We start from the raw sequence: 25,519 nt of genomic DNA on the forward strand, positions 1-25,519 counted from the left end.
TCACTGCACCTTCACGGCCCTGCTCCGTGTTCTGGAAGCCTAACGCTCATGGTCTTCATTACCTGGGCTCCCTTGCCTTCTGACTTCTGCTTGGATTTGCGATTGAAGATAATGAAAAGAGATAGAAAGACCAAAGGAATGAGTCTGCAGTACCCTCTCTTCCTACCTTTTCGCTGCCTGGTTGTGATTTGGGCAGTGATGCCCTCCTCCATTCTCTTCCTTCACCAAAGTTCACCGCTACCTTGAGTGGACCCCTCCTCCCATTCTAGCTAATGCAAGTTCCTGGTGCTTCAAGACCCCTTGTTGATTCCTTTAACTATATTTATATCTTTTTCAATAATTCTTTCACTTAATTGTCTTCAATGAAATATACCAGTTATTTGCCCCTCCAGTCACAAACAATATAGTGTTGAATTATTTGGTTTAAAATATAAATTATATTATTATTCTCAAGTCAAATAAATATCATTAACAATGATAAGGTTGGAGATTTTGAGACTTAGGAAAGGAAAATCAATTTTACTAGCCTGTGTGCAATTGATAATATAAATTTCCTGAAAAAATAAAAGGGAATGGGTAAGGCTGAGACTATATTTCAGTTATAATATCTAAAAGCTAAACAAAAACTAAAAGAACTTCATTCAGGGGATTTATACCCAGATCCTTCTCTTTCTCTCTTTGGAAAGTGTTGGAAATAAGTCCTTGGACTATAAGAACGTGGTGTTTAGGTGGTCAGATCAAATCCAGTGTAGACCAATTCCTAGTTCCAGGGTAGTGCAGTTAAGCACTGGAATTGTATTGCATAGTTGCTGAGTGGATTGAGGGGAGTATGATTCTGTTTGGGGTGGAAGAAACTTGCAAAGTCATGTCACTGAGAGCTGGACTTGGAAAGGTGCTTGTAGGAACTAAGAAGGTCAGTACTGGTTTCTGTTCCCCTACAAGAATCAGGAGGCATGCAAGATTATTAAGTATAATGACTGTATATTGTGGGAATGTAATAAATGTAACAACTTTTCACTCAGCTGGGCCCTCAACTGTTAAGTCCATCACAGAAGCCTTGGGGAAAACAATGTTTCCATAACTCCACTCACTAACCACATTTAGGATCTGAGCTGGGCTGAGCTTGCAGGAAAGAGAGACCATTATGAGTCCTGAAGGTGAACCTGGGGTATGCAAGCATTAACTCAGTGTGAAGCACAACCATTTCATGAACAAAATAGCAATCGTTCTATTCAGTCTAGAAATGAATTGAAAATAATTGGTCCTTTGAAGTTTTCTCAATAAAACTCACTTTCGCCTTATTCAGAGTTAAACATTTCCAATTCTCAAGTCACATAAAATCCAATAGATACTTCAATTCTCACACTTATCACAGTAAGAGTGGAGAGAGTATAATGTGTCATTAAGAGAGGAAGTTAAGAAGTCCGGGTCAAGGCTTTCTGGATTTGAATTAAAACTCTCTCTTCCTATCTATATAACCTCTCACATTTTTTTCACATCCACCTCTGAATGTCTTGGTTCCCTCTTTCATATTCCTGGGATCAAAACAGTCCCCATTTCCAGGGAATAGTATGAGAACAAATAAGTTAATATACACCAAGGACTTAGTATTGTAGCTGGCACACAGTAAGCACCTAATAAATCTTATCTACTTCATTGTATATGAATCTTCCTAACAAAATCAGATGCACATCTTAAGGATAAAGTCTATGTATTATTTATCTTATATCCATTACCAAGTCTATTATATAGTAAATACTAAATATTTGCTTAACAGTTGAGTAAGGTTAATTGGCTTTAGAAATTTGTTTTCTTAATGAAAAACAAAGCATATATATTGTCCTTTAATGCAGCTGTCACTGGAGTTTACATGAAAGTCACTAGGAGACCATAGTGTGCTGCATTTTACATGCCTTTTAAAAATATTAGTAAATATGTGCAAATGCATATCTACACCCTTAGGTACCTAGAGAAGCACCTTCACATTTAAGTTCTAAGTTATTCATAAAATAATCAGTTACCAAATTAAAAAAAAACATATTAAAAATAAATTATAGGTTACCAAAAAGGGAGATTGGATTACTCATTTGAATTTCCTTTTATAGAGATTATTCACAGACACATTTTTTAAACATTGAAATTAAATTAGGTTTAATTTCTAAAAAGGGTTGGTGTTGTAAACTTTGATGAAAACCCAATTATCATCAACATATCAAAAAGACTGCCTCTCCCATTTACTAATTCTGTAATTAATTTAGCCTATAGGAGATTCTTTTCAAATTTAAAAATGGATTGGATTTTCTGAAGAAAAAAAGTACATATGGGCTGTTTGGTTTTGGCATATACTGTATTAGCAAAAGATGAAACATTTTGGAATAGCAAGAAGCATGCATGTCATCATGATCTGTGGCTGTTTGTGCAGTAGCCACTTGAGTATTTTATGCCTTAAGAATATTTCTATTAAAATAATATTTCTATTACTTTTTAATGTCCTTATTAAAAGAGAAAATAATAATGTATACAATAATTATAATAGTTACCGTTTACTCATTTTTTAATGACTAAATGGAGTTAAAACTGATGTTTCATGTGGACAATCCCATTCATAGAATCAGTACCTAAAGACTCATAAAGACAGAATCATATCTGCTTATTTTATTTGTCAGTGTCCCCAGTAGTCAGCACTGAGCTGATGATACAGGGGATACTCAATAAATGCCTATTAAATAATTGAATGATCTTGTCTTGGAAGTAAGTCTTTATTAGAAAAGAATTGCTTTGTCTACTAATATTTCATCATTACTGAATGTACTATATTTTATCTACTTTTATTTATCTTCCCTTATGCACACTGCAGTTCCAGTGAGAGAATACCTGGGGGAAAACTCCACTTCATGAATAGAAAACTCTAGAAGGATAAAATTGAGTATAAAATGTCTAAGAAAGTTCCTGAAAAAACCACTATAATTAAAGAAAGGCCTGAAAAAATCTCATCCTGATGGGTATAATTGAAGGCTAGAAAATATGACCATTAAAATATCATAGGTAATCAAGATTTACTAAAAGTTCTTTTAAGATTACAGAAGCAGGTAATAAAACATGAAGAAATGAAGGATACAGGAACCTCCAGAAGCCAAAATCAAGGCTTGGATGAGACTTACCAGAACAGTCACCACACGTAAAACCACTCCACGCATGTTATTCTCCAGTTTCTTGTCAGTTAGTGACCCATTCAGACCTGTGACAGGATTCCAGCACCCAAGCTGAAAGATAAAATAGCTCTGGTCACTTTTCTGCCTAAAGAACAGTCCAGTCACCACTGAAGAGACCTTACAGAGAATTGTGTGATAACTCTTGGAATAATTAGAATAGAAAGGGCCCTGCATGGGTTTTATTAGCAGCAAATGAAGCAATCAGAAATGCTTTTTCCTGCTTTTAAATATCATCTTCTAGCATATGACAGAGCCCAACATGTCTTAGGAGGCTCATGGAGGACATCTGACTTAATGAGGAGTTATATATACACCAATAACTCAGTCACAGTAATGCACTAATTGAAAAAATAATAGGGTTAATAATTCTGGAATAACATCTACTCTAATATATCAATTACAGCACCAGTTTAATTTTCTTATAGCATTAGTATTTTAGTTTGATCTTACCTGTTTTTACTTGGAAAAAATAACTATCAAATATTTTAAATATTTTAATGTTTTTAAAAGGGCAAATGATTTTATTTGAGGAAAAATATCATGTATATAACTTTTTTGGGGGGATTGTGTGAGAGTCAGCTGGCCAGCTTAATAAAGACTCTCAAATTTGGACTTCTCAGTGGTGATCGGTCTGTTCTTAAGTTGCGCCCCATAACATTCACAGTGTATAAAGCAACATAATTTGCCTTTTTGTCAATGCTACAAATTTGTTTGCATATTTTGGTAGCAGCCTTTAAAAAAAAAAGTTGTACAATTATTCACGGCTCTTCACTCTCCAAAATGTTGGCTTAATTTTATACCCTCTTGTAGTTCTCAATGCTTATAATAGGGCTACTAGTTTAAAAATAACTGACTTTATAAATCACAATGGGATAAAAATTGATGAGTCTCACTCAGAAATAAAGAGAAAAGAAACAGTTGATGCGACTTTGATTTGAAGATAACAACTCAAAGAATGAAAGCAGTGAAGAGAATATTGTAATGCACACCTTGGGAAGAAATATCATGCTATTAACTCTGATTTCACCTCCATGAGCCCTTACTTTTGGGAATCTATTCTACATTTGCACACTTTTAAAATGTAACAGAACTCTAGTCATATTCGGAGACTATTTTGATTAACTGAATGATTATCAGGGCACCTGCTTATTTGCACTGTTTCCTTCTGATGACTATGATTTATTTCCTTATATTGCATTTTGTTTGTGGTTTCCAAAGTCATCAGCATATTGGCAAGTTTCCCTCACAAATAAATGATTTAGGTGCTTCCTGTAAAAAGCCAGGTTTTTCTTTGAGTTCCCAAAAGGTGTTTAATTAAGAAAACTCAAATGTATACAATATATTAGAAAAGAAGATAACACAATAAAAACAACACAACCAGCTTTTTCTTTATTAATATAATTTGGAAAAGGCTGCTAATTGTCGGTTTCAACTGTAAAAGCACATTAAATTCATACAATGATATGTCATTCTTAGTTACATAAAAAAGTCTAATTAGAATTTAGATCCAATTAGCAAATCCAAATGTGTTGAAAGTCTAATTATCAGAGATATTGTAATCCTTTTGCCAAATTGTGAACTTTATGAAATGTCTTTTCAGCTTCTGTTCTCTTCTGAGGTCAAAGGAAGTCTATCATCAATCACATTTCTTATATCCACTTTTTCTAGTTACTTCAAGAGGATTAGACCAAATAATAATGGTGGAAAATATGACACTGGTCACATTAAGTGAGGAGCTAAATTTCCAATGTGCTATCTCCATATTTTACAACTACATTTACCCAATTTCAGGGTTAACAACTAGCTCTTAGGTTAGAATATTACTCATGATAAGTATGTCTAAGCTGCCAAAGTTTGCAAACATGGGGGTTTCTTTTCTGTATGCCCTAGGGTTGTTTTTTAAGTTTGGAGAACCTATTGTCAGTTTACTTAAATAAATGATATCCATCAGCACCAACATGACCATGGGATTTTGGTGTACTGAACAGTTTAAATATTTACTACTAGATTAACCACAAAACTTTGGAGCAATTTGTTTCAACAATCCTCTGGACAAACAATTAACATTTTCCAACTTTTTCTTAATTATACCCTTGTTTAAATATAATTAAATATGATCAATGTTTTTAAAATTCTAATGCACTTTTCTTGTTGAAATAACAATAAAAAACAATTGGATTAGGTAAAATAGGTAAATATATAACATCTTCAGACACAGGCAATGACTCAAACATTATTTATGCTATATATGAGTTTTCTGCTCATTTTGTTTTTAAATTTTAAGATTTGATGAGACGGTCTCTCTCATACATCTTGTGAGACAGCAATTCTCTCCCATACAATGAAGATTTTTCACCTTTCTGCAATCTTCTTTTTGTGTTGTTGCTATCTGACTCTTATCAGCTGTGGACATCAAGAACTGAGATGTTCAAAGACCAGGTTTTAGGGTACAAAATGTTTGGATTCTTTGGAATACTAGATATAAAATATCTAGTATTTTATTTGATATCACATATCAAAATGGGGCATAACCCATCAATAAGAAACTAAGACAACACTTATTTCCTATATTGAGTACATCTTAAAATATTTACTGAGATCTTTACACACCATCTAATTTGAGCCTCACAATAGCTACTTGAGAAGATGCTAGCAGCATTATTAATTCACAATGAAACTAAGGTCTCAATTAAGTTGACATATCTACTAAGAGATGAAAGTAGGATTTAAATTAGTTCTGTTTAACATCTACATTCAGTGCTTTTTAAGGCAGTTTTGCTTTATATATTATGAATTTTTCATAAACGTGATCCATTTAAGGTAAAAGCGAAGGTATGTGTAAAGAAGAAGTAAACGGAGGCTCAGAATTTTTAAATGGCTGGTTCAACATAGTATCTAGGGAATTCACAACTTAGCGATAAATTTAAGAGGCAAAATCATCATCATTATTTTATAACAATTATTATAACATTTACAGTGTCACTTACTTAAGATCTGTGCTTATATTAATTTGTTCAATTCTGGAACAACCCTTTGAGGAAGGTAGCAATCTTATCCCCATTTTACAGAGAGGGAGACGTGTGGATCTTTCCACTGTTCTCTTTTATCCACTTAGGCAATTAAGTGGGCATTGAGTAAAGGAAAGTTGTAGAAAAATGAAATTAACAAAAGTTGCTCAAAAATATTTCTGGAACTCTCAATTTTGTGGAATCAACTTACTAAAAATAAATGTGGATCATGTTTCACGTGTCCTAAGGCCTGGTGAAACAAAGTATATACAAAGATAAGAAAGGAAATAAACAACAGCAGCACACAGAGGAAAGGTTGATTATCTATATCTTTTTGAAGGATTTCTCAACTTTTAAGATTCCTTTCATTTCTGTTCAAATGCTTCATCTCCCTGAGGTTCACTTCAAGATATTCTGATTGTAATAACTCCTTCCAATAATAAGCAATAAAAATGAGTTAGGTTCACATAGATTCAAATTGAATTAGCATCTCCAACAGGTAATATTCCTTGCAGCATAGCAAGACTGATAGGCATAGGGCTGAGAAAACCTGGAAGAATTTCACTTAGGTTCGAGTGTGAGGCTTATCTAACAACTTCTCTGGCTTCATTGTTTGAAATCTCATTAACTTGACTTCTCTGGCTGTATGAAGGTTGTTTTTATCTGGTTGTGTCTTTGCTTTTGTTTCTATTTACTTTTTTTTTTTTTTTTAACAATGAGGCCAGAGACTAATAAAGATAATGCATACAAGATCTCACACTATCTATTCAGCAGAGTGCTTTCTAAAAAAATAATAATAAAAGTTGCCCTGGCAGTGCATGAGATTTATAAAACTGTCACACTGCTGATGGCAAAACAAGATCCACTATCTTCTATGGTCTGCCAGTATAGAGAAAATTTAGGAGAGATAAAAATGTAAGAACCAATTCCATATCCTTCCAATTACAACATATAGAATTCCTATAGTATTTTCTGGTTATTGCCTAAAGTCATTTTAAAAGCTTTAAAATGCTTAGTCCTCTAATTATTTCCTTCATTGGAGCTTTGACAATAATAATCGTGTAGCATTCTGTTAAAATCAATGTAATATCTTGTGTTTAACAAACTGGTTGATGTATTTGCATGAGCCCAGAAGCATGCGCCAAACTGATGATAAAGTTTTATATATTTACTCTTTTCTCCTCAGTGTTTTTGCTTCTCATTTGCGCATGGTCTGTAAGGGATGACTTTTGACTCTGGAGTTTTACATCACTATTTTTCAGGCTGTGTTAGATGTCAAAAACAGCTGAACTGCTCAGCTTTAATTTTACGCTCAATAGTTTGTAGACTTTAATAACAGGAGTCAAGAGAGCCCTTAATTGCATACTGAATGGAATGCTCTGCATTTATTAGCTTGTACTCATATGGAAGAAACGAAGCCTGGCTATTAAAGCTCCAGTTGTGGGACATGAAATGTCTACTACTCTTAGGTTTGTGTACTGCCAAACACTGGGCTGCATTTATTTGTTTTTCTCAGACTTTGAACCTAAAGGGGAAACTACAAAAGTGCAGGCAAATTGGCTTGAACACCAACCATTTAGAAATGTGCAAAATTGCTTTGCTAAATATTACTTCTGTAATGGGAAAGAAAGCATGTGTGTGTGTGTGTGTGTGTGTGTATGTGTGCGTAAGTATGGCTGGTTGACTCAGATACATGTTTTGTAGAGCTAAACTGGAATGTTTTCCACTCTGACATGTGTAGGAATGCAATGTGCCAGTAATCCTTCCAATAATTTTCTTTATGGTATTTTCTACCTGTAAAATAGGTTCAATTTGTAAGACTTGCTCCCTAGAGGATGATTATATGCTCCTAAGAGTCTATTCCTACAGTTGGGTCATTACCATGAAGAAGCAGTCCTTCTTTAGATTATGTGGAATAGTCTTAGCACTTGAGTTTCTTTCAGGAGAAATGTCTTTGAAAAGTCAGGAGGAAAAAAAAAAAACACACACACACACAATTGACCACAATTGACCACTGATGTTTCCTTGCTTTGCTATTGAAAACAAAAGCTTTTATACTGCATAACAAGATGAGCTTGTTAACTGATTTCTGAGAATGAATATAACATGAAAAGCAATATGTGTACATATACATACATATGATGCATATGTACATATACATTATATATGGAAATAAGTCAACAATGTATTATGCAGACGTAGTAAGTAGTCCTAGTTATCAACTGGTTTTTAACCAATTTAATGACATTCTGCCATTATAAGTTTTCCTTTTTTTATAATTATACTTGGTATAAAATTACTGTTACGTTATACTTAGAGGTAATATATCATAGCAGTTAGAAACTCCAGAAACATTAGAAACTCTACAACTAGACTGCTTTGGTTTGAGCATCTACTCTAATGGGGGCATGCTGTTGGACTTATTTTCTCACCTCTAAAACTAGAATAGTAAAAGAGAAAAAAATAATAATAAAGTACAATGGGAATAGTAAAAACAACAGCTTCATAGAGTTTTGGGGACTATTAACTGATTGAATATATGTCCAAAACTGAGAAGTGTTCTTGGCACATAAAGACTAAAGAAGTGTTTGATACTATTATTCTTACACATCAGCATTCATTGTTCCTTGCTCAGTCTCATTCTCAGAGGTCACTTGCTGGTCTCAGTGATGAAGCACACCTCTAAAGCTATGGTTTTCAGCTTTGGTTGCATTTTAAAATAGCCTGGAACACTTTAAAAATATCTGATATCTCAGCCAAACTCTAGAACATTAAATCAGAAACTCCAGGGGTGGGGCTTAAGCTTTAGTATCTTTTAAGCCTTGCTAAGTAATTTCAACCTGCCCTCCAGATTTTTCTAAAACTTGGTCTAACACCTAGGGAATGTTATTTATAGTGTTTATTTAACCTTATTGTATAAAGGAATCACTTTTACTGACTTCTTTTGCAAAAGCTGACCACTTTCTCAAATAAGCTATTTTTTGATTGTTGTTTTAAATAGGATATGAGACTAAAAATTCTGTGTCACCAAAATGATGCCTACTTTATCCATTCCTAGATCTTGCACTCTACTACTCCTAACTCCCAGGTCCATAAAACTGCAAAGGGCCTAGTGTCTGGGGCTCCCCATGCTTTGAGAAAAATGCCTCAACATATGTGGACACATCTGACTTGTGATGATCCTCCAAGGAAAACAGAACCTTAGTGGAGCCTACACCTTCTTTCTGGATTCACAGTAAGTAGAATAAAGGCTTAATTGTTACCTTAATTTTAGTAGCTTGTCTTAAATGACAAATCCCACACCTGCCAACTCAGCTCTCCTCAGTTCAGCTCATTTCTCGACATTTCTCATTTAATAATCATGTGCATATTTATTGAACACTTCTTACCAAGGATTTGGGCAAAGTCATGGATATTATTATTATTTTTTTGCTGTAATCTTATAGACAAGCACTAAATTATCTTGATTTTAACAAATGTGGAAACCAAAGATTAAAGAAATTAATAGACCTGTTACAGATCATTCAGCTAGTAAGTAAAAGAGTCAGGATTTGAATGTAGGCCAGAAACCATTAGGTTATTCTGACCTCAGTCATGAAGACACTTTTTCCAGAGAGGAATAAAACAAGGGGCATATACACAGTCCTAACAGTTTTTGAAAGTCTGTTTCCCAAATTTAGCCCTACTTCCGTTTTGAGGAACTTCAATTTTCTTATAATAAACACCTCCTTGTTAGACACAGGGGTGCATGCCTGTAACTAGCAGTTGAAGGCTGAGGCAGGAGGATGCCAAGTTCAAAGCCAGACTCAGCAACTTAGTGAGGCCCTAAGCAACTTAGTGATACCCTCTCAAACTAAAAAATAAAAAGGGCCAGGGACTTGACTCAGTTGTTAAGAGTTCCTCAGTTCAATCCCTGGTACCAATAAGAAAATAAATAAATAAATAAATAAATAAATAAATACCCTTTCTTCTTTTTCTCCAACTATTAGCCAAAACTGTATGGCTAATTAATATACAGGAGAAATACACTAAATTTTGTGAATGCCTCTATAACTTCAGTCAATTTAGGAAAAGATGTATTTGAAAAACTGGTCAAAAAATTAAGAGCAGTGGACTGAATTTAAAGACTTACTTTATACATCCAACACAATCAAATTTTTGAACCTTAGTTTTTTCATCTGAAGATAAAATGGGTGGCTAATGAAAACAATTCTAGACTCTTCTTGCACATACAACCTATTATTAGTTGGATTTATTTGTGAATATTTTCTTATAATATCAGAAAATCAGTTAAAAACACATATAAGCATTACTGTATTATTATTGGTGAGAATTATTGATATTGACTAAACAGAAGTTTATAGAGTCATTTGCGTTCTCCTATTAGACTATGTGTTCCGTGAAGGTAGAGATCTCCGCTTGTTTTATTCACTGATGTATACCAAGCTCCTAGAAGGGTGCCTAGTATATAGTTCACACACAACAGATATGGCGAATGAATGAATTATCTTGTTTTTCTCAAAGAATATATTAAATTTCAGCGACAAACAGTAGAATTTTGTGGCATGAAGGTTTTATCTCAAAGTGAGGGACAGATCAGCTAATCTCAAAAAATCCTGGCTAGTTTTGTGATTCTACAACTGTTTAATATGATTGGATTAATATTAAGAGTTATTTCTGTGATGGATAAGACAGGGTTCCTCAAATTTCCTCATCACCCTCACTCTAGACAATACAGTTGACAGTTACCATCAGTTTAACTTAGGCTGACAGTAATATGAGACTTTTGTCTAGGTCATTGTATAATTCTTCATTTTGGTATCCTTCTTTATCAGATGCCTGCTATTAAACTCAAAATGAAAATTAAGTGCTTTGGGTTTTGTTGGTGACTATAAATTATCAAGATTGTCTCTATCTCTGAACAATCTTACCAATTTTGAAGATAATTTTTTTCATTGCATAATATTATAAACATTTAAACAATTGAGATTCCCATAAATCATGAATTCCTTATTAAGCATTTTGGAAAAGGTTAGCATACTTTAAAAAGAGAGTTGCCCATTTCTTTGTGGATTCATGTATTTTTCTAATTACTCTTTTCTATTAACAATCCTAAATATTCCCCATATAAGCAACCATTAGCTATAACATCAAACATCTATTTTCCTCAGAATTTTGAGTTTCTTGATGGCTGCATTCATTTTTTCATCCTAAAACTTCCACAGATTTTGTGCATAGTGAACAATCAAAAATGGTCTTTATTCTAAGTATATATTTCTTTTTTCTCAATATGTTATAATTGGTTCGACAACTATATAAGTGGGCTTGTTATCCTTTAAACATTTGTGGCTGACGTATCCAGATGCATTTCAAATCTACCTTTTCATCTGCTATGGAAAAACAATAGCAACAAATCTCTTACTTTTATACTCCAATCTAAGTTTGACTTTCCAAAACCAAGTATTCAAAACAAAAAAGACTCTATAATAAGCTACATTTGATGTGATCCAAAAATAAGAGTAAGCAAATGAACACCCTCTTCAAATATTTTCAAATTTCTTTTAAATCTGCACTTTTATCAATATATTATAGCAGTCAACATTTTGCTTGTTAGTTCAAATATTTTATATTTAAACATACAATTTGTCTTATTTGTAAAAGCAAGAAAAGAGAATAAACTTGATTAGAGAATAAAGTATTAATGAGAGTTGATCATTTATGCTATATATAATAAGATTTTACTATGAAAACATAATTTCTTCCATAGGTTTTCCTGTTTTGGTGACAAATCATATGCTCTATGTAAAACATGTAGATTTCTTAAGATACATTTTCTTAATATTCATAATCAATAACCAGTTATCATTCTTGTCTTCCTAATAATAATTCAGATCATAGGTTACTGAAAATGAAATCATTAATCCATCTTGGATCTCTACACACAGTAAGGTATTCAGGGGATAATAGAGGAATCTTGTAAAGGGAAATTGTCCAACTGAGAAAATAATTTTCAGTTGGGACTTTGTTCAAGAAGTTATTTTCCCTCCACAAAACAAACTGTAACCTTTCTCTAAAGTCAGAGCAGATAGAACACCAGATGTTCAAAAGTTTTAAGCTAAAGAATAAAACAGACTCAGAAGACACTTAGGAAGTATCAGAAAATAAGGAATTAAAAGTTGGAACCTAGAAGGATGAAAGCCAAAATTATTTTCAATTCACATTACTGATGAGTAGCTCCAGTTACTTATAAAAATCCTTTCAATATCAAAAAAATCAAAATCCTTTCACAGGTGTTTGTGGTTTGCAAACCACATAGTAAAATGTATGAGCTTTCATTATAATTGCAGTTAAACTTACCCAATGATTCCCTTTACTAAATTAATAAAACCCAGAGTAAATGAACCTAGGCAAAGCTGATTAACTTGTAACAACTATGCAATCCTTAGTAGAAAAACAGATAAGCACCTCTGCTTATAGGATGCAGATTTAACAAGGTTGATTTCCCAAGAATATTTATTCAATCATCATAACAAACTTGTCTCTATAATTTCTCCCAAGAGGGAACACTGTCAGTTGGTTTTCTTTATGTTGAAATATTTTGAGGGTTCATTGAAATCTAAATTCAATGTTAAGAATTCCTTTGGTTAGGGGGGTTTTCAAGATGGCGGACTAGAGGGGGGCTGCATTTCATGTTGCTCCAGGACTCAGGATACAAAAGAGGAGATAGTGAGTGACTTGGGACCAACTCAAAGCCGCCGGGTGAGTCTCTCCCATTGGGGAGGCGTCCCAGATGGGGCGGTAGCCCCAGAACGCAGGGAACTTTGTGAAGTAGAGTTGCCCGGTGAGATGCCCCTCCCCCCGCTGGAGCGGTAAACACGGACCACTGGGAACTTTGCAGAGGAAGCTGCTCAACACAGCGCTTGGTTTCAGAGTAAATCGCCCAGCTTCGGCGGCTGCCCAGAGGACGGCCTGCATAGGCAGGCGATTAGGTGCAGAACAGGGTCCCAGGTCCTAGGCGGCTTTTCGGTGGAAGAGCTGCAGAGACAAGCTGAGGGGCGGAGCGAAGGTTCCAGGACTGCGGGCAGATTCTCTGAGGAGAGGCAGCCTAAGGAGACTCCTCTGCGAAGGGTGAGGCTCCCAGGCCCAGGAGGTAGGTCCGGGCCCCTGGGAACGTTGCCTGGGAAGTCTGCCCTGCCCAGGCGGCAAGACACCCTTCTCCCCACTGGAGCAGTGAACACGGACAGCGGGGAACTTTGCAGAGGAGGCCGCGCAGCACAATGCTTGGTTTCGGAGCAACCCGCTGGGGCTCCGGTGACTGCCAGAGGAAGAGCTGGGCGGCGAGCTGTTTGGACTCAGCAACCTCCTGAACAACGGGGAGGGGGGCCGTCCTGAGGAGGTGGAGGTGCGCAGTAAGTTACTTGGTCTCCAAGCGCCCACACAGAACACCGGGTGGCTTCCTGGAGGAAGAGGCGAGCGGCAGGTCACTGGGGCTCGGAGCATATGTACGAGGCTCCAGGTGGCTGCTCAGAGGAGGGGTCGCACAGCCAGGCGATTAGGTGCAAAGCACAGTCCGGGGACCTAAGCGCCTTTTGGTGAAAGAGCTACACAGAGACAAGCTGAGGTGCGGAGCGAAGGTTCCAGGACTGCGGGCAGCTTCTCTGAGGAGGGGCAACCTAAGGAGACTCGTCTACGAAGGGTGAGACTCCCAGGCCCAGGAGGTAGGTCCGGGCCCCTGGGAACGTTGCCTGGGAAGGCTGCCCTGCCCAGGCAGTAATTGTGGACTGAGGGGAACCTCTAGGAGGGGAACTGACCAGCGAGACCTCCCCACCAGGTGAGTCTTCCCCGCCGGGTGAGGTTTTCCCACAAGGACGGTAAAACCAGAGACATAGGCACAAACAGGCCTTGCCTCAGCCCGCAGCCGAGTTCCCAGTTGGCTGACCATTGGTCAACAAGTGGAGGCACCTCTGCCCACTATCAGGGAATATACCCCACCTGAAGACCACCACCCCTAAAGAGGTAGCTTCCTTGGGGAACACCGCATTATCAACTTCCTCCAAGACTTCAGGCTACTGAAGGATAAGAGGGGATACACTAGCAATCTTCAGGGACATTATAAGTCAATAGAGGAAATCTGCAACATCTCAGCAGTCCACTGATACCCGAACGACATGAGAAAACAAGGGAAGAAAATGCCTCAAACAAATCTGGATGTTACATCAATAAAATCCAATGACAGCATGGCAGAAGAAATGTCAGAAAGGGAGTTCAGAATGTACATAAATAACATGATAAGGGAAGCAAACGATGAAATGAAAGAGCAAATGCACGCATTGAATGATCGCACCAATCGACAGTTAAAAGAAGAAATACAGGAAGTAAAAGACCATTTCAATAAAGAGTTAGAGATATTGAAAAAAAACCAAACAGAAATCCTTGAAATGAAGGAAACAATAAGCCAAATTAAGAACTCCATAGAAAGCACAACCAATAGGATAGAACGCCTGGAAGACAGAACCTCAGATATTGAAGACAAAATATTTAACCTTGAAAACAAAGTTGAACAAACAGAGAAGATGGTAAGAAATCATGAACAGAATCTCCAAGAACTATGGGATATCATGAAAAGGCCAAATTTGAGAATTATTGGGATTGAGGAAGGCTTAGAGAAACAAACCAAAGGAATGAACAATCTATTAAATGAAATAATATTAGAAAATTTCCCAAATCTGAAGAACGAAATGGAAAATCAAGTTCAAGAGGCTTATAGGACTCCAAATACACAAAATTACAACAGACCCACACCAAGGCACATTATAATGAAAATACCGAACATACAAAATAAACACAGAATTTTAAAGGCTGAGAGAGAAGAGAACCAAATTACATTCAGGGGGAAACCAATACGGATATCAGCAGATTTTCCAATCCAGACCCTAAAAGCTAGAAGGGCCTGGAACAACATTTTTCAAGCCCTAAAAGAAAATGGATGCCAACCAAGAATCTTATACCCAGCAAAACTTACCTTCAGATTTGACAATGAAATAAAATCCTTCCATGATAAACAAAAGCTAAAAGAATATACAAAAAGAAAGCCAGCATTACAGAACATTCTCAGCAAAATATTCCACGAGGAAGAGATGAAAAACAAAGAAGCAAATCAGCAAAGGGAGGAGCTATCCTAAAGGAACTCTCAAATAAAGAGGAAGCAAGTCCTGTAAAAAATAAACAAATAAATGAATAAAATGAGTCAAATGACCGGGAATACAAATCATATCTCAATAATAACCCTGAAAATTAATGGCCTGAATTCATCAATCAAAAGACATAGACTGGCAGATTGGATAAAAAAGAAAGATCCAACAATATGTTGCCTGCAAGAGACTCATCTCATAGAAAGAGATACCCATATACTAAAGGTGAAAGGATGGGGAAAAACATACCATGCACATGGACCCAGCAAAAAAGCTGGGGTATCCATCCTCATTTCACATAATGTGGACTTCAAGCCAAAGTTAATCAGAAGGGATAAAGAAGGACATTTCATACTGCTTAAGGGAAGCATAAATCAGCAAGACATAACAATCATAAATATCTATGCCCCAAACAGTGGCTCACCCATATATGTCAAACAAATCCTTCTCAATCTCAGAAACCAAATAGACCATAATGCAATAATATTAGGTGATTTTAACACGCCTCTCTCACCACTGGATAGATCTTCCAAACAAAAATTGAACAAAGAAACCATAGATCTCAATAACACAATCAATAATTTAGACTTAACAGACATTTGTAGAATATACCATCCAACGAAGAGTGAATACACTTTCTTCTCAGCAGCACATGTATCCTTCTCTAAAATAGACCATATATTATGCCACAAAGCTAATGTCAGCAAATACAAGAAGATAGAGACACTACCTTGTATTCTATCAGATAATAATGGATTGAAATTAGTAATAAATGAAAGAGTAAAAAACAGAAACTACTCCAACACCTGGAGATTAAACAATATGCTATTATATGATGAATGGATAACAGAAGATATTAGGAAGGAAATTAAAAAATTCTTAGAGGTAAATGAGAACAAAGAAACATCATATCAAAATCTCTGGGACACTATGAAAGCAGTACTTAGAGGAAAATTTATTTCATGGAGCACATTCAATAAAAGAAGTAAAACTCAAAAAATAAACGACCTAACACTACAGCTCAAAGCCCTAGAAAAAGAAGAACAGACCAACACCAAAAGTAGTAGAAGACAGGAAATAGTTAAACTCAGAGCTGAAATCAACGAAATTGAAACAAAAGAAACAATACAAAAAATTGACAAAATAAATAGTTGGTTCTTTGAAAAAATAAACAAAATTGATAAAACTTTAGCCACACTAACGAAGAGAAGACAAGAGAAAACCCAAATCACCAAAATTCGGAATGAACAAGGAAATATCACAACAGACACGGTTGAAATACAAAACATAATTAGAAGCTATTTTGAAAATCTATACTCCAACAAAATAGAAAATTTCGAAGATATCAACAAGTTTCTAGAGACATATGAATTGCCTAAACTAAACGAGGAGGACGTACATAATTTAAATAGACCAATTTCAAGTAATGAAATAGAAGAAGTCATCAAAAGCCTACCAACAAAGAAAAGTCTGGGACCTGCTGGGTTCTCAGTGGAGTTCTACAAAACCTTTAAAGAAGTTCATTCCAATACTTTTCAAAGTATTCCAAGAAATAGAAGAGGAGGAAACTCTCCCAAACTCATTCTATGAAACCAATATCACCCTGATACCTAAACTAGACAGAGACACATCCAGGAAAGAAAATTTTAGACCAATATCCTTAATGAACATCGACGCAAAAATTCTTAACAAAATTTTAGCAAGTCGCATACAAAAACATATTAAAAAGATAGTGCACCATGATCAAGTGGGTTTCATCCCAGGGATGCAAGGTTGGTTCAACATCAGGAAATCGATATATGTAATTCACCATATCAACAGACTTAAAGTCAAGAATCACATGATTATTTCAATAGATGCAGAAAAAACATTTGATAAAATAGAGCACCCCTTCATGCTCAAAACACTAGAAAAAATAGGGATAGTGGGAACGTTCCTTAACATTGTAAAGGCCATCTATGCTAAGCCCATGGCTAATATCATTCTAAATGGTGAAAAACTGAAAGCATTCCCCCTAAAATCTGGAACAAGGCAGGGATGCCCTCTTTCACTACTCCTATTCAATATCGTCCTTGAAACTCTAGCCTGAGCAATTAGACAGACCAAAGAAATTAAAGGGATATGAATTGGAAAAGAAGAACTCAAACTATCCCTATTTGCTGATGATATGATTATATACTTAGAGGAACCAGGAATATCCACCAGAAAACTCTTAGAACTCATAAGTGAATTTAGTAAAGTAGCGGGATATAAGATCAATGCTCATAAATCTAATGCATTTTTATACATAAGTGATGAATCTTCAGAAAGAGAAATTAGGAAAACTACCCCATTCACAATAGCCTCAAAAAAAATAAAATACTTGGGAATCAATCTCACAAAAGAGGTGAAAGACCTCTACAATGAGAACTACAGAACACTAAAGAAAGAAATTAAAGAACACCTTAGAAGATGGAAAGATCTCCCATGTTCCTGGATAGGCAGAATTAATATTGTCAAAATGGTCATACTACCAAAAGTGCTGTACAGATTCAATTAAATTCCAAATAAAATCCCAACAACATACCTTACAGAAATAGAACAAGCAATCATGAAATTCATCTGGAAGAATAAGAAACCCAGAATAGCTAAAGCAATCCTTCGCAGGAAAAATGAAGCAGAGGGTATTGCAATACCAGAACTTCAACTCTACTACAAAGCAATAGTAACAAAAACGGCATGGTATTGGTACCAAAATAGACAGGTAGATCAATGGTACAGAATAGAGGACACGGACACAAACCCAAATAAATATAAGTTTCTCATACTAGACAAAGGGGTCAAAAATATGCAATGGAGAAAAGATAGCCTCTTCAACAAATGGTGCTGGGAAAACTGGAAATCCATATGCAACAGAATGAAACTAAACCCATATCTCTCACCGTGCACGAAACTAAACTCAAAATGTATTTAGGATGTCGAAATCAGACCAGAGACCCTACATCTTATAGAAGAAAATGTAGGTCCAAATCTTCAACATGTCGGCTTAGGACCAGACTTCCTCAACAGGACTACCATAGCACAAGAAATAAAAGCAAGAATCAACAACTGGGATAGATTCAAACTAAAAAGCTTTCTCTCAGCAAAGGAAACTATCAGCAATGCAAAGAAAGAGCCTACAGAGTGGGAGAAAATCTTTGCCAATCATACTTCAGAGAGAGCACTAATCTCCAGAATCTATAAAGAACTCAAAAAACTCAACACCAAGAATACAAATAATCCAATCGACAAATCGGTTAAGGAAATGAACAGACACTTCACAGAAGAAGACCTACAAGCAATCAACAAACATATGGAAAAATGTTCAACATCTCTAGTAATAAGAGAGATGCAAATCAAAACCACCCTAAGATTCCATCTCACCCCAATCAGAATGGCGATTATCAAGAACACAAGCAACAACAGGTGTTGGCAAGGATGTGGGGAAAAAGGTACACTCATACATTGCTGGTGGGGTTGCAAATTAGTGCAGCCACTCTGGAAAGCAGTATGGAGATTCCTTAGAAAACTTGGAATGGAACTACCATTTGACCCAGCTATCCCACTCCTGGGCCTATACCCAACGGACTTAAAATGAGCATACTACAGAGATACAGCCACATCAATGTTCATTGCTGCTCAATTCACCATAGCCAGATTGTGGAACCAACCTAGATGCCCTTCAGTTGATGAATGGATAAAGTAACTGTGGCATATATAGACAATGGAATATTACTCAGCCATAAAGAATGATAAAATTATGGCATTTGCAGGCAAATGGATGAAATTGGAGAATATCATGCTAAGTGAGATAAGCCAATCTCAAAAAACCAAAGGAAGAATGATCTCGGTGATAAGTGGATGATGATACATAATGGGGCGTGGGAGGGGTTAGTTTTAGGGTTAGAGTTAGGGTTAGGGAGGGGGGGCAAGAATGGGGGAAGGAAGGACTGTATAGAGGGAAAAGAGGGATGGGAGGGGTGGGGAGAAGGGCAAAAATAACAGAATGAATCAACCAACATTACCCTATGTAAATTTATGATTACACAAATGGTATGCCTTTACTCTATGTACAGAGAAACAACATGTATCCCATTTGTTTACAATAAAAAAAAAACCATAGAAACGAAATGATGTACCCCATTTGTGTAGAATGAATCAAAATGCAGTCTGTAAAAAACTAAAAGATAAATAGATAATTAAAAAAGAAATAAGAATTCCTTTGGTTAAAGTAAGAAATATTATTCAAATTTAAACATAAAAATTCTTTTCAAAACATATACATATATAGAAAATGGACAACATTTTGCTTGACACAAATTTAAAGAAAAAAATATATTTAAAATAGTCCTTGTGACTAGTCCTTATGGAGGGTTTCCTGTGTACCTGGAACTGTGCAGAGGATATATACTCACTCTTTCATTTAATCTAAATCTAAAATCCCCATGAACTTTAAATTATTAAGTGAAATCATAAAAAATTACTGCAATTAAATTTTATAATTTTTACCTAAAATTTTAAATTAAAACATATATGGACCAAGATGTAGCTATAGAGGAGTTTTAACTTAGATTCTCTTCTTTATTTAACACATAGGCAATTAGAAGATTATACTTTTTTCAAGACTACTTTTTTAAATGCAAGGTTACTGTGTTAAATAAAATGGAATCTGTGGACTTTAAGATTCATTTTGATTCCAGAAAAGCTGTTTTCTAATCCAGAGGGAAACCACTCTTGAAACACTTCAAATATCATCTCAATCCTCAAAAGTGTTATTACAATATTTTATGCAGTCCAATTAACAGCTGGATTGAACATATTTTGAAATATATTTGAAACAGGAGGGTACAAAATGCAAGTACTATTGTGTGAAGTCTAAATTTATTGAGCTGAACACTATCAGAGAAACATCTGGACAGGTTACCACAGGTGACTAGAGTATTGTGCTAATGAGGGTGGCATCAGAGTTTAATAATCATATAAGGTAGTTAAGTTTTGTAAGTGGAAACACTGTCCTTCAACCAGAGCTTGCTCTCTCAACCTCAGCCAGCCCTCAAATGCATACAATTAACCCTACAAGGAAAACTCTAGAGGCAGCTGGATTGACCCATCAAAACTCATCATCACTATAGGAAAAACAACTAAATAGATGTACCTACTATCACTTAGTGAGCATTTATAAAATTTTAAATGCCAATATAAAGCTTTTCCAACTCTTTATTATTGAAATTTTTAAATATATATTGAGAAAACTGAATTAAGAACCCAAGTATTCCTTATCATACTTAAATAACTATCAAGTTATTTTTAACCTTATTTATACACTCAAACTTTTTTGTCACCACCCTTCTCAGATTTACTTCGAAACAAATTCTAGACATCAGACATTAATTTTATTTCTAACTATGTGTTTTGACAATTAAAAACTTTGTTCTGTAAAAATAATATTTTAATAAAAAAACATCATAACTCATAATAATTTTATAATTTAAAATAATTCTAATATCATCAAACATATAGTTAGCCTTCAAATTTCTTTTACTCAAATTAGGATTCCAATTTCCTAAGAGTTAATATGTTTCTAAGTCATTGTATTTATGGGTTCTCCATTCATCTATCATTTTTTCCTTCAATTTATGTGTGGAGAAAAAAAGTTAAGCATTTTTTTTGTAGTTTTCCATGGTCTGGATAGTGCTGATTAAATTCCTCTGTGCCACTTAACATGTTGCTCTTTTGATTACATTATCTGTAACTTGTTAAAACTAGCAGACTGATCTAACTCATGTAATATTTATCAACAACTTTTTGTTGTATACTTTAAACAGAAGGCACATTTTTTTTGCCATCTTATTTCCTAGTAACATAATGTTATTGATTATCATTTATAATTGTCATTAGTGTAATTATAAATGATTTGTTTTCCCCAAATATGGTGAAACCCTAACCCCTATATTTCAGAATGTGGCTATATTTGAAGATAGGGCCTTTAAAGAGGAAATTCTAGTTAAGTGAGATCATATGGTGGGCTCAAATCTAATCAGACTGTTGTATTAATAGGAAGAGGAGTTTTGGTCATATAGAAAGATAACACTAGTGCAAAAGAGACTATTAGGACATAGGGGAAGGCAACCATCTGCAAGCCAAAGAGAAAGTCCTCAGGGGGAAAAGAAAAATCTGCTCACACCTCGATCCTGGACTTCTATCCTTCAGAACTGTGAGAAAATAAATTTCTGTTGTTTTGGCCACCCAAACTACAGTGTTTTGTTATAATAGCTCTCACCAACTAACATTAATGGATGATGCCAAAATACTACTGATTTAAGTATTTCATTACCTCTTCATTTGTGAGTGGGAATATTTGAATAAAGGTAAAACTTTTCTTCATTATTTGGTTAATCTGACATAGCATTTATTTACACACACACACACATCACACACATACACAAATGAACTGGTTCATCGCATCATACAATACTTCACACAATAGTACTTGCATTTTGTACCCTCCTGTCTCAAACATATTTCAAAATATGTTCAATCCAGCTGTTAATTGGACTGCATAAAATATTGTAATAACACTTTTGAAGACTGAGATACAGCATTTTGAATGTGATACAGCATTTTGACCCATGATTTAAATATATTTGATAGTGTAATAGCAAGTGCTCTCCCTTCCTGTAAAAGCAACCCTGGGGAAATGACAGAGGGAAACAAATTCTAAAACCTTCTAAAACAAAACATCACTGTGAAAAACTCCTAAAGAGGGAAGGATGGGCTGAAGTTGTGTGTCTGGAATGTGTGGTTGCAGGCTGGGTAGAGCACAGGAAACAGCAGCAGTGAGAGGATAGGTTAAATTTTTGCTTATCCATTCAGCTCTTGCCTCTTTCATGGATTGCCTTGGAATACCATTCCCTGGCCCTTCCTTCAGAAATTTGATATAGTTACCCATAGTCCTAGTAGTGTGTTGGGGTGAAGAAGTGTTAAGAACAGTAGAATAATACAAATGTTGTGTTGTGGATATTCAGTTGAACAAAGCAGGTGCAGGGTGACCAACTTTAGGCATTCTCTCCTCCATCCAGATGTGTAGGGCTGGGATATTGCAACCTAGTAACACTGCCTATTTCAATTGCTGCTTCTTCCTTAAGAATTTTAACGCTTTATTTTTGAGGTAGCGGCAAAGAAGAGTAACTGTGATTTTGTAGTATATGGCTTTTCCTTCCTTGGTGCTTATTCCTTAACCTAGCCTGGAACCTAACAAGAACAACAGAGACAATGATCAACTCATACATATTCTGAGAAAAATATATTCCTAGATGAATATTAGCCTCTAGGCCAAAATCATTATAACATCTGAGGATTCTAAAGAAATCACAAAAACCTGGATAACATATTGTTGAGACTATGAAGGGTCTCAGACTTTACCCTACATTCAAGCTAACTAATTATCTTTTCACAATTTTATGATGTTAGTAAAAGATATGAGATTCTTGGGTTGTATACAAACAATAGCTTCATCTGCGTTGACACTAGTTCCTCAAGTCCCAGTTTCATAGAATGGGATAAAGAGGGCCGATACAAGCTAGTGTGTTGTTTTACAGGAAAGAAACACAGAGCTTAGGGTCTCCATGTCTTTTATAATGGGCAGTAAGCTTTCCTGTCCTTTGCTTCTAAAGGGGACATTTATTATGTTGGACAGTAAACAAATCTGCTCTTTGCTCAGGAGATCAATATAATTTTTACCTTCCAAGACTGTTCACTATACAAATAGCCTTGAAAGAAGAGTTTAAAATAAAGGCAGTCAGTAATTCAGCTCACAAGAGATACAAAAATATAAGAGGCCCATGGCAAATTGTCTCCCAACACAGGTGAAGTGACACTTCAATTAGAAGAAAAAAAATCAATGAAGAATTTATAAGGAATACTTTAGGAGATAAGGACTTTATTAGCTATATATAAAACAATTAATTTTTCACAAAGGAGAAATAGTATGTAAAACATAGTATTTATTTGTATATAGTCCTTCTCTATATTTATTACATGTACCTTTCCCAATATATGCTATTTAAGACTTAGGAATGCCTTAGAATATAGTGTGTATTAAATTGCCAACTGGAATAATTTGTGGTTTCATGTTGAGGCCATAATTACTTATGAGAATTTTAGTTAGAATAAATATTTCCTTAACAAATACTTATCATGTTTGGATTATGAAATATATTCTATATCTTCATAATATAACATAAATAATAAATGTTAAGCATTAAGGAAATTTGTGAACATGCCCAGATAAAAAAAAACATGTTGGTAAATTGTACATTAAATAAATTATACATATTAGTCCAAACTTATATGAAATAAACTATTAAAATTTATTGGAAAATAAATGTTTAAAAAGTACAGAACTAACATATGTTTAATGGGCACTAACTCTTACCTATACACCTTTCACCTTTTTTCATACAGTTGTGAAGAAAGTGTCATAGATGTCTACAATATACCATTACCTAGGAATTTATTCATCGGAATGAAACCACCAATTTCTGGTTAGGATAATCTTTAGGAACGACAAGAAAGGGCAGGCATTTGGGGAGGGCTTCATGGAGGATTTCAACTAATTTCAACTATCAAAGACAGAATATCATACTGATTTTTTTCAGAAGCTGAACAAACTAGCTAATGGATGAAAAAAACTCAAACTATTAGTTAGAACATAAGTATTTATCTGCTACATTTGCATACCTATAATTTAGGAAAAGTAGTTTCTTACTGTACCGTTTACTCAGACTAGCCAATTATTTCTTTATAACAGAATGATGACATCAAATATTATTATTCTTGAAACAACCAGGAGATTGTATTATTACTATTACTTTCTCCTCACAAGTGGCCCATCATTATCCTGCATTGATTCTGAAGTGGTGAAAGTGATTTATCAAAATATGGTACATCTTTGAAACCTTAATGTGGAGAGCTAATATGATATATCAATGCCTCCCTGAGGCACAAAGAAAAACATATTTTAAAAATGATATCACTTAAGGTGAATTTTCTTCATCTACATGACAACATCTGTTGGAGTTATAATCACCTAACTTGGCAGTGCAATCTACCTGTCTTAAGCATTTAAGTTGAAAGTGACATATAACAGATGTATGATGGATTTTAAACCAAGAAATGACATCGAAACAACAATTTGCCACTTAAGACAATGCATAATAGTATGAAAATACCCTAATATGTCTTTTGAAGTATAGATAGATCTTTGAAATTCTATTTCTTGTTTCAAGCATTTCTATTTCCTTGTAAATGCTTTTATTATTTAAAAAAGGTAACATGCAACATACTTTAGTTGACTTCCCAACTAGAATTCCTTATCTAGACTTTAGAACAAGTGATTGCAGTACTATTTTCCAGATTCTTCCAAGAATGGCACATAGCTAATACCAGTCAAGATGTATAGTAGAGAAAGTTAATTACACACAGTAGATTCTTTAGACATAAAGGCTTAGTTCTCTGCATTAGAAAGGATACTGGCACTAACTACCACAGTAAAGATTACTTACAGAAGAATTCATATTCTCTATATCAATTCCAATTTCAGGTAAATAAAGAAGATAGATTAATCAAGAAATAGGTATTTTGAAGTGTAAAGGTACTGGTTGATAGTTCATATTTTACTAGAAAGATAATAAATGGGACTAAATCAGTCAAAAGACCATATTATATATAACTGTACTATATGTTTATATAAGTAGTTACTATATTATAATATGAAGAAACAAAATTGGTAAGTCATGCTACTATTTGTCAGTTCATAAACTAAAGAAAAGAGATTTTCTTTTCTAGGTTGTTCCGGAAAAAACTTACCTAGGGAAGAAATGGTGTTTAAACCATAAGAAGGTGGTAGATAAGAACAAAAAAAAAAAAAAAAAAAAAAAAAAAAACAGGAAAAAAGTTCTAGATTGATAAAGAGCAGAAGGAAAAAAAAAAAAAAACAGATTTTAAGTGTAATAAATGTTAACAAATTCTGAGGTAAAGAATGGATGAAGAGATAGTCTATGGTTCCCGTGGGGAAATAAATGGGAAATAA

At 34.8% G+C, this 25,519-nt stretch overlaps 1 protein-coding gene across 1 annotated transcript in view; it reads right to left on the reverse strand.

Moving 5' to 3' along the window:
* The window catches only part of Grid2 (glutamate ionotropic receptor delta type subunit 2), a 1,421,540-nt gene that overhangs the window by 369,167 nt on the left and 1,026,854 nt on the right, over positions 1-25,519 (reverse strand). Inside the window, exon 9 of the mRNA XM_047565820.1 lies at positions 3,162-3,263. Within this exon, the coding sequence (XP_047421776.1) occupies positions 3,162-3,263 (102 nt within the window). The remainder of the gene's footprint in view (positions 1-3,161; positions 3,264-25,519) is intronic.

The sequence above is a fragment of the Sciurus carolinensis genome, chromosome 10 (assembly GCF_902686445.1).
Source record: "Sciurus carolinensis chromosome 10, mSciCar1.2, whole genome shotgun sequence".
Taxonomy (NCBI): domain Eukaryota; kingdom Metazoa; phylum Chordata; class Mammalia; order Rodentia; family Sciuridae; genus Sciurus; species Sciurus carolinensis.